Source organism: Pelobates fuscus, chromosome 1, assembly GCF_036172605.1.
Source record: "Pelobates fuscus isolate aPelFus1 chromosome 1, aPelFus1.pri, whole genome shotgun sequence".
Lineage (NCBI taxonomy): Eukaryota > Metazoa > Chordata > Amphibia > Anura > Pelobatidae > Pelobates > Pelobates fuscus.
Genome location: NC_086317.1, coordinates 419,349,282 through 419,360,372, shown reverse-complemented (window position 1 = coordinate 419,360,372; position 11,091 = coordinate 419,349,282). Strand labels below are relative to the sequence as shown.

Sequence of the window (11,091 nt, the reverse complement as noted above, 5' to 3'; positions counted from 1 at the left end):
CTTAAAGTTTTTTATTAATATTCAGCTTTTTCTTTATAGCATTCCATTCTTTTAATGTCTGTGATAAAGACAGGGGAGATTGGGATATAATCTCGACCATTTGCTTATTCTGGCTTGCCTCTCTCCATAGGAGAAGCTCAAGATTATCTAATCCAATTCTAGCTGACTCAATCTTGTACCAAGCTTGGTTTTTTAAATCACTTAATTGTAAATTACTAGCATGGACCAGCATATTGGCCTGATATATTTGAGTAATTAAGGGGTAGCCCAATCCGCCCTGTTGGGCCTTCCTTGATAGAGTATATGTATTGATTCTTGGTCTCTTCCCTCTCCAGATATAAGATGTAATACTACTTTGTAGCATATTTAACCAATGGCTAGAGATCGAGAGAGGGAGCATACCAAATAGGTAAGCCCATTTAGGGATTATATAGGCTTTAATGGTGTTAATCCTTCCCCACCAGGAAATTTCATGCACTCTCCATTCTTTTAATAAGACGTTGGTCTATTTTAACAATTTCAAAAAATTAATTTCCATGGTCCGCCTTATATCTGCAGAGATAGTCACCCAATGGTATGTGAACTCTTTTTCCGTCCATTTAAAATTAAAATCTTTCTTTAAGGAAGTTAGTTTGTCTTTTTGTATATTAATAGACATAGCTGTTGTTTTATTCATGTTCAAGCTGTAATTTGAGACACTACTATAATTTTCAAATTCTTGCATTAAATGTGGAAGAGAAACATGTGGATATCATCTGCATACAAACATATCTTCCATTCATCATCCTGAGTTCCCAATCATTTGATCGTAACATTTTGTCTGATGTTATTGGCCAGAGGTTCTATTGATAAAACATATAATAGGGGAGAGAGAGGACACCCCTGCCTTGTCCCATTATTAATACTGAACCATTCTCAGCATTGATCAAGGGCTACTATGCGGGCTGAAGGATTTGAATATATGGCTCCTACCGCACCCATAAACCACCCTTCAAAGCCGAACTGCGATAGAGTTCTCCTCAAGAACCCCCATCCGACCCTGTCAAAGGCTTTTTCTGCATCCACCGACAGGGTCAGGAGGGGGGTTCCCTCAGTCTCAGCCCACTCCAATAGATCTAGGCCCCTACGTGTGTTATTAGAGGAGTGCCTACCCAGCATAAAGCCTATCTGGTCCCGATGAATGAGTGATGGCAATACTATGTTTAATCGTTCCGCTAAAATTGCGGCATAAAGTTTAACATCAACATTGACCAAAGAAATAGGACGATAATTACTCACTTCATAGGGGATTTTACCTTGCTTCAAAATCGGAGTAATATGTGCCCTTAATAAATCAAAAGAGGCAGACCCTTTGATCGCCATTTTGTTAAAGGTATCAGTTAACAGCGGGAGTAATTGTTTTTTAGAAACCTTAAAGAACAAGTTCGTATACCCATCCGAACCGGGAGCTTTACTATTAACAAGCTTATCAATTGCTAAATTGACTTCATTCTGAGATATACTTCTGTTAAGCCTTTCCTACTGGTCATAAGATATTTTTGATAAATTAGATTTTCTCAAGTAATTCTCCAACATGCCTAGGTCAGGAGACTTATTCAAGTTATATAATTTTTCATTAAAAGATCTAAATTTACTGGCAATTTCATCTGGCTTATAGATATAATTTATTCCATCTCCTAGTTTGGAGATTTTTTGATCAGTCATCTTTTTCTTTCATTTATTTGTTAATAATGAGTCAACACAATTGTTCTTGTAATAGTATTTAATATTGAACTTATTTAGATTACGTTCTATCCTGTTCTTAATCTGGACATTTATCTTTTCTTGGCAGATTTTAATAGATGATGCTCTCTCCTCAGAATAAGATTGTTTATTAGCTTTAGAAAGATTGTAAAATTCAATATAGAGATCGGACAAAATATTGTCTATATTCCTGTTTTCTATATTGTTATATTGTCTATATTCCTTTTTTCTATATTGTTTGTGAGTGTGTATATATCTTAGAATTCCATATTATTTAACCCTGTACTATCTACACTATATTTGGTTGTCTCTCATAGATATCCATTAAATTGATGCTAAAAGTGGGAACTTCCTCCTAACTAAACCAAAAGGTGATCATTTATTTAATTTTATAAGCGCTGCATTCTTTTCTATTAACCGATTAATAATATATGACTTTTGTGGAGATGGAATGTATAGTTTTAAAGTTACAGTACATGTATAAAAAGTATATTTTTTCCACCCTGTGATAATTACATGAATCCATTGTGTACAGTAATTATATCACAGGCAGAGGGGATGATTTTGTGGGAATGAATGGGAGTGTTTTACTGTATATTACGGGTTTGATTGGATGTCCCACAAAACCCTGTGGGTGATACTTTATGTGTAAAATGTGTATATAAGGCCACAAAACCACAGCTCAGTCTGTTCCTGTTTTGACCCTCAACATAGAGCCTCGTCTCATGATTTGGGGGAAAAGGCTGCATCTACACTGGGGGATTGCTATACTCCCCTAGCTATAATCGTTAAGCTCTTTTAAGAGCTTGTTCCAGCTTCGCTCTCTGCAGGAAGAGATGTTCGGTCTGCAGTACTTATGGTGTCTGGAGAAGCACTTGGAGCCCTCGGGAAGCACTAAGAACATCCATCAACGGAGTTACTCGGTCGGAGTACTAGAGTTCCGTTACAGGGAGAAATACATAGGAGTAAATGAGAAGTACATTGGTAAGGGGGGGGGGGGGGAGATAGGCAAACACAACACACACTCACACGACTGCACACATACATACTAACCGTCCAAACAATTACACCACTGCATTCACATCTCAACATTCTGTGCATTTACATTATTATTATTTATTTACTGATGATCAAATTGTAGCAAATTACAAATTCAAATGACAAAATGGAGTCTAATTGTGTGTGCAATAAGGTGTGACTGTAGTTGAGTTGAGTAATTCCCTAAATCAGATATGTCTGTAATCTCTTCAGGCTTTATTCTAAAGTCATGCAATTAAATAACACTCTATTGACCCTCTAAAATGGGGTTCTGCCCCTGAGCTTGTGTCCTCTGTAAAAACCAACCACAGTTACTGAATTGCCTCAGTTGGATTGAATGCTGTCTTTAGCTATGTAATTTGGGCTGAGACATCCAACCACTTTCTTTTAATTCCTAACTGTTTAGTAGATAAACTAAACGAGAAAGAGTGTTTTAACTATATGATTGTGCTTATCTCTGCAACTACACTTCATCATAAAGTACATTTCACAAATAAAAAGAAAAGCCATTGGAGTTTTTGGTCAGGACTCTGCCGACTGATCATCACTGGGTTTTGGCCTCAATTTAATATTGCTGGGTAGGCAGCTGGATGGTTTAACCCCATTTGAAACAGCCATTGTGACTTAGTGAATATTTTTGAAAGTTTTTTGAACGACATCTATATTTTTATTTTTTTTGAACTATGAAACCAGCTCTTTTACAATAAAAACAATAAGTAAGTCTTGTTTTTGTTTCACTAATACATTTTGTGTATATCTTACAAAATCATATAACATGGAAAATCCTGAAATTACCGGTAGTTTAGAATCCACTACAACAGGCACTAACAGAAAGTGGGAGATGAAGGATGAATGTTTTGGGAGCATAAATCATGCCATGCATTCTAGAGGGGTATTTTTATACTGTGCAAGGAATGAACATTATTTTTTGAGGCTTAGGCAATTAATATATCGCCCTAGTGCCCATTCATATTTACTAAAACAGTAATGTAGGATGTGATAATGTCTCGTATAGGGCTTTATTTCATATTTTTAGATAAGCTGTTGAAATGATTGAATATTTTAGAAAAGCTATACAAATTATTTATTATTTTTTGGCAAAAAAAATTTCAGAATATGTAATAATTAAAATTACATCATATATTAAAATCTAATAAATGTATGTAAACAAAATCTAATAATGTTTAACAAAATTAAATCATTTTCAAAGTTTATAAAAAATATATTGATTCTTTTAAAAAGCTTATCTTAAAATATTAAATCAAGGCCATGATGACGTGTGCAACATCACAATCTAGTATATAATTGTATAACATTTTTATCGCCTCAAATAAATCTTCCTATGACACATAATGCCATAATGTGTTAATTCTTAAACAATTTACAATAAACACAATGTTGTCAAGCATTGTTGAATGAATACCATTTTATTGAAGAGAAACAGTACAGGTAGGTAGTAAAGCTTATATTTACAACATATGAGTGAGGATTATCCTAAGAGAAGATGGGGAATATAAATATGTTTTTAGAGTTTGCAAATGAGAATGATCTATGGATAGTGAATACCAAACAGATCAATATAGCAGATTGATAATATATAGTGCCAGTGATTTCACTACAATCTATACTTTCCCTTTTGCTCTAATATATGTAGAGACGTGGCTAGCTTCTACTTTAGCAGTGGTGTCCGTGGCCAGAGCTATGTTTGCTTTTGGAGAGGTGGCTAAAGCTCCTCCCACTGCTTGCACTGAATCCTCCCTTATGATCACTTGTACCATGGGACTTCCCTCCTGAGCTGGATTTTCCTCCAGTGCTAGAATGTAGCACAGCTGAAAGACATGAATGTAGAATGTTAAACATTTGCTGAAAAACATGGATGTAGAAAGTAAACTATTTGTACTTGACTGGACTGAAATCTTCAACCAAAGAAGCAGCCATTTAAGGTCTGTAATAAATATGAAATATAGAGAGAAATATACATAACGAGGGGCAATTTGCAAATTAAAAAAACATAAAATTAAAAAAAGTTTGAATAATCAGAGTTCTTAAAATAACTATTAAAATGTGTTTTATTATAGTCTGAATTGTACTTAAAATTTTACATTAAAGGGAAACTCCAGTGCTAGGAAAACAATCCATTTTCCTGGCACTGCAGGTCCCCTCTCCCTCCCACCTCCCACCCCAGGTTGCTGAGGGGGTGAAAACCCCTTCAGGTCACTTACCTGAGACCCCGCCGATGTCCCTCGGCGGTGGTTTCGGGTCGGCGTCGCTCCTCCCAGTAATAGCGTCAGCCGGTGGGCGAGACTGATCCCGCACACCGGCTGAGGAAACCTAATGCTTTCCTATGGGGAATTGAGCGACGCTGGAGGTCCTCACACAGCGTGAGGACGTTCAACGATGCTCTAGCAAAGAAAATCTTTGCTATAAACGTGGAAGTGCCCTCTCTTGGCTGTCTAGTAGACAGCCACTAGAGGTGGAGTTAACCCTGCAAGGTAATTATTGCAGTTCATAAAAAACTGCAATAATTACAGTTGCAGGGTTAAGAGTAGTGGGAGTTGGCACCCAGACAACTCCAATGAGCAGAAGCGGTCTGGGTGCCTGGAATGTCCCTTTAAGATCTGTTACACATATAGAGTAAGCGTATTACTAAGCACATTTGTATATGTATGTATGGTTGACCACGTGTTTGTGTGTTACATGATAATCAGCAATTGTTACTAACATTGCCTACAGTGTAAAACAATGTATAGATCAATTTAACACTGGAAAGAGGAAAGTGACAGTGTACCTTATTCAGAATTTAAAGTGTGACATTAACAAGTGAGTTACACGCTTAATCTATGTATGCATATGTCCTCGTTAACATTTAATTAAATTGTTTAAATATTGCCTCACTTACATATATTAACAGAGTCATGCGCAGTCAACCTAAAACAAAACATAAAAAGTATTAGTTTAGCACTAAATTACTTTCTCACATTTGGTCAGAATAATAAGTGGTAATAATGTAATGGCATTTGATTTCAAATTTATAACTCTTTAACATTTGGAATTCTATATCAAATGTATAGTTTTTTTTTATTTTAGAGCCTTGGTGAGTTACTACATCTGTAATACGTGTTATTTTTTGCAACCACTATGTACTAAAGGTTAAAACAGCTGGTATGTGCCAAATGTTTACTGGGAGTCTGTCAATAAGTATATCCATAACTTATAAAGGGTATAATGTAGACAGTCACATGACCCAATACAAATTAGCAAAAATAAGCATATTCCTTTTGTTAAAAAAATATATTTTCAATAAAGACAACATGAGGTGTAGCACCAATAATTAATATCCAGATACCATTTAATACTTCCTTTTAAATGGGCACTCTAAGCACCAGAACAACTGCAACTCAATATAGTGTTTAGATGACATGAGACTTCACTGCAATCTCTACGATGTAAACACTGCCTTGTCTGTGAAAAGGCAAAGTTTACATTGCTCCTCTAGAAGCTGCAAGCCTGGCAAGGCTGATGTTTAGAATCCTCATGCTGTGTGTGAAGATGCTGTATGCTCTCCATAAAGATGTATTGGAAAAAGGCATTTCTATGAAGAGATGCTGATTGGCACAGTGCGGAGATATCTATATCTATGTGCTCAGTAGGACCTGAATGCTTGTCTATAGAATATTGGCTAAGATATTCGTTAATGATGATCTCAGACAGGGATGGAATGGCGGCCTTACAAAGAATGTCATGGAATGGGATTAAAGGTAAGTGAAGCTCTTTTATTTGAGTTAGGAAGTGGGGCGTGAATCTAAATAGCCAGGAGTACCTCTAACATTCAAAGCTTATATTTGTCTTTCTAATGTTCTCCTTTAATGCTTGTTGCTATTTCCACAACTTTCTCACAAACACATATTTGTAATTATGGGGATTAGTAAACATGTAAACAAATCAAGGGAAGTACTGCTATAATGTCTGATACAGGTGCATCGTTTTAGAGATTAAGACTTGATGCAGAAGATTACTATTATAGAATAAAACAATAAAGAGCAGATTGAAGAACTGAGATGTTGAGATTAAGAGATTGCTACTAAGATGTAACCTGCTAAAAGACTCAATGATGAGAAAATATAGGAACATAGAGATGTAGGTCCACATTTAGAAACCTGATGAATGTACGGTTTGTATGAAGACCTAGTAAATTCTCAGTAGGATATTGCACTCACCTGCCCTCCTCTCCTTCCAGCATTTTCCTGTAGGTGGCAATCTCAATATCCAGAGCCAGTTTCACATTCATCAGCTCCTGGTATTCTCGCAGTTGGCGTGCCATTTCCTGCTTGGCCTTCTGTAGAGCACCTTCCAGCTCAGAAAGCTTGTTCTTGGCATCTCTGACAGCAGATTCCCCACGATCCTCAGCTTCATTTATTGCAGATTCAAGTGCAGAGCGCTGAAATGTGTTTATACATTAATATATTACTTGTAGTTACACTTCTGTTTTTGAGAGTAACTGTTTCAAAGGAATACAGTTGGGAAACGTTAACAATAGCAACTGTAGTGCTGATTTTGCTGAATCTAAATTTATTTGATTTTATCTCTTTAATTACCTGGTTAACTGACTTGAAGTAAAACATGCTTTACCTGTGCTTTCACATTGTCGATTTCTCCTCTTAATCTTTGAATTGCGCGATTTAATTCACAGATCTCATCTTTGCTGCTCTGCAGATTGTTCCCATTTCTTCCTGCCGCTGTCTGAAGCTCCTCAAACTGCCAAAGGCAAAAGAAAATTTAGTATAGAAACATTTTTTTTAGGTAATGATCTGTATGATTTGAATTGGATAGACTCACCCGTGACTGGTACGTGGCCTCTGCCTCAGCTCTGCTCCTGTTAGCAATGTCCTCATATTGAGATCTGACCTCAGCAATGATTCCATCCAGGTCCAGATCCCGACTGTTATCCATGGACACAACCACTGAGGTGTCTGAGATCTGAGCCTGGAGCTGGGCTATTTCCTATAAGGATACAAAGAACAGACGAGGCATGGTTGTAAAATCCTCTATTTTCTCACGTATAATAACTTCGTTATTAACATAAAGGCATTCTAATCTGACATACTTAGATATATTTGGGGTTGTAACTATACTTCATATTTGTTTTGCATTCCTTGTAAAATGACTGATGTCATGGATATTAAATCTTTCCAATTTAGCAACAGATAAAAGTGAAACTGTATTTACCGCATCATACAGAGTCCTCAAGAAATTGATCTCTTCATTCAGGGAATCAGCCTTTCCTTGTAATTCCGCTCTATTCATAAAAGCTGCGTCTACATCCTGAAGAAGAGATGAATGCATAGTAACAGTAAAATTATAGATATATGTTTATATTTGTTATTCCTTTATATATAGATACAATTTATGTGTGATATCACTCACCCTCTTTATTCCAACAAACTCATTCTCTGCAGCAGTGCGTCTGTTCACTTCTTCTTCATATCTAGAACGTTAAACATTAATAACAAGCATACAGAATTCTAAATGTACAGGGTGCTTTTTCTTAAGAAACTTTTAAGTTTACATTTTCTTCTTAATAATATTAAAGTGGACTGGACTCTTAAATACATTTTAAGAGAGCACATGCAAAAATATAGACAAATGCTGTGTTGGAAATTGGAATATGTGCAAACAATGAAGAATACATATATATCTGGTAAGAAAATAATGAATGTCTTCATGATGTTGCAGTACGAGTGGATTAATTTAATATATTTATTTATTCTATTATATTATAAACTGTCTAAATAGCAGCATACCTTCTTCTTAGTTCTTCCACAGATTGCTCCATACTGTTCCTTTCTGAGTCCAGACGTTCTCTTTCACATCCCAGACTCTCCAGCTGTCTCCTGAGGTTACCAATAAAAGCCTCAAACAGTGGTTCTATCTGAAAGTGGGCACTTCTCTGTTCTTGTAATAAGGACCACTTTGTCTCCAGCATTTTATTCTGCTGTTCCAAAAATCTAACCTAGAAAAAAAATAATTTTATACTTTTTGTTAGAAACCATATATATTTAGTACAAGGTGTCTAATAATATCTTAGAAAATGTGCAAACTGTATTACAAGTGACATAGAGGCATGCCTTATTTCAACATGTAATGAAAATAGTATTTTTATTATTATTAATATTAGACTGCAATAGAAATTGTTATAACCCATACAAGTCTCTAGACCAGAGATGGGCATCCTTTGGCTCTCTAGATGTTGTGGAAAACATCTCCCTTGATGATTTGCCAGCATTATGACTGTAAGAGCATTATAGGTAATGTAGACCACAACATCTGGAATGCTGAAGGTTGCCTAACCCTGCTCTAGACATTACTTTTATCCCAAAACATTCAGAAGTTAGTAGCTCGTTCTTTAATAGCATATCTAGATAAAATAGTTTCTCTTCAATAACAATAGTTAACACTTATTGTAGATCTAGCTGTAATTACATTGCACATACTTAGATTGCATTATATAATATTTAATTCATAAAAAAAAATATAAAAGTGCTGGTATTGGTAGACATTGGCTTCTGCAGCAAAAATACTCCTGAAAGCACACTATTTTGATGTAAACTGCTAAATAGTTTAATTTTGTTGTCTCTTAACCTCTTGAAATTTAGACGTAAAAACACTGACTGATACCATTTTAAACTATAAGCAAATATGGCTATAGAAGTGTAAAATTAAGTAACTTTTCCCCTTTTTTTCCCTCTGCATAACTATTTTAAGAAGGAATAGCACATCCGCATACTACAAATTCAGTTATTTCTTTAGTCCACGTATTCATTAAAATGATCTCACCTTGTCAATGAAAGAAGCAAATTTGTCATTCAGTCCTCTAATCTGATTCTTCTCTTCAGTCCTCACTCGCTGAATGCTTGGGTCGATCTCCAGGTTGAGAGGAGCCAGAAGACCCTGGTTCACAGTAACGTTGTTGATACCTCCAGAGCAACCAGATCCAAATCCATAACCAATACCTCCAATACTGAAACCAGATCCATATCCAGATCCATGTCCAGATCCGTGTCCAGTTTTCCCAGAATGGCAGCTTCCCATTGAGATCTTGTTTCCCCTGGAACCAATACTATGGGCACTTCTGTTGCTAAAGCAATGCAGTGTCTTATGACCATGAGCTGCTGATTTGGAGGAGTGAGATAATGTGTGGTAAGAGCTGCCATGTTTAGGAGAAGCCATTGAACAGGAGCTGATGTGCTTGTGTCCAGAGGTACCAAGGATGGAGTGATGAGACATGATGTTACTTCTTGCAGAGGAGATGTAAGGATGTAGAGATCACGTTAAGTCTGCTCAGGCGATTTACATCTTTTAGGCAAAAACTCACTCTTTTTATACTTCAAATGGGTGTTGGCTCGTTCACCCAAAATAATGTTATTAGCTGCTATGATCATTGTTTGGGAATATTATTGCTGTCTGATTTCACGGAAATAAAACTTTAACACACCTATGTCATCAAAGCTAAATGCATTTATTGTTGGCTTCCTTTAGTTTAACCCCTTAAGGTCGGTGGGCGTTCTATGACTTCCATTTTGTTTGGTCCAAAACGCCGGAGGGCGGCATAGAATGTTCCCGCCATTCTTTGTACTTACCTGGTCCCTGACCTTCCCCCAACGGCAGTTGCAATCCTGGGGTCTGCCTGGGAGCTCAGGCACACCTCCTATGCCCGAACCGCCGCCCCTTTCCCCCCAGCCATACGGCCTTTGCGATCACATGGCTGGAATAGCCAGCTTATGCACTGACTGCAGGGGGCCTGCCTTATTAAAATTAATAAAAAGTTTAATAAAGTAAGTAAAAGTACTCGGATCATATATATAATCCAAGTACTTTTATATACACATACACATACATACCACATTAATAAAAGTGTATTTTAATATTTATATATATATATATATATATATATATATATAATTATATATCTATTAATATTAAAATACACTTAGAATTACGTTAATTTTACATATATATAATTATATAATAAAAATAATCAATAAGTAAATTGAAAAAAATGAAATAAATAAATATTTTTAAAAATATTTAAAAAATATTGTTCTAACTGTATTTTTATATTAATAGGGACGTGCTGTAGCGGTACTTACCCTTTCCAGGGGCCGGCCGGGGTCCTCTGTTCAAGCTGCGCGCGGCCCTGCTGCTGCACGAGCCGCACACGGCTCATTCAACGGCTGCAACAGTAAGGCGGGCAGTGACCGTGAGAAGATGTCACGTGTCCCGCCTGACTCTAAGAGTGCGCCGCGGGTCTCG

At 36.4% G+C, this 11,091-nt stretch overlaps 1 protein-coding gene across 1 annotated transcript; it reads right to left on the bottom strand.

Moving 5' to 3' along the window:
• Positions 1 to 6,994: 6,994 nt before the first annotated feature.
• On the bottom strand, positions 6,995 to 10,119 carry LOC134570557 (keratin, type II cytoskeletal cochleal-like). The gene is made up of 7 exons (XM_063428512.1): positions 9,616 to 10,119; positions 8,583 to 8,791; positions 8,206 to 8,266; positions 8,008 to 8,103; positions 7,618 to 7,782; positions 7,411 to 7,536; positions 6,995 to 7,219 (listed from the first exon to the last, which is right to left on the bottom strand). The coding sequence occupies exons 1-7, from the start codon at positions 10,063 to 10,065 to the stop codon at positions 6,995 to 6,997; spliced, it is 1,332 nt and encodes a 443-aa protein (XP_063284582.1). The 5' UTR covers positions 10,066 to 10,119.
• Between the last annotated feature and the right edge of the window lie 972 nt (positions 10,120 to 11,091).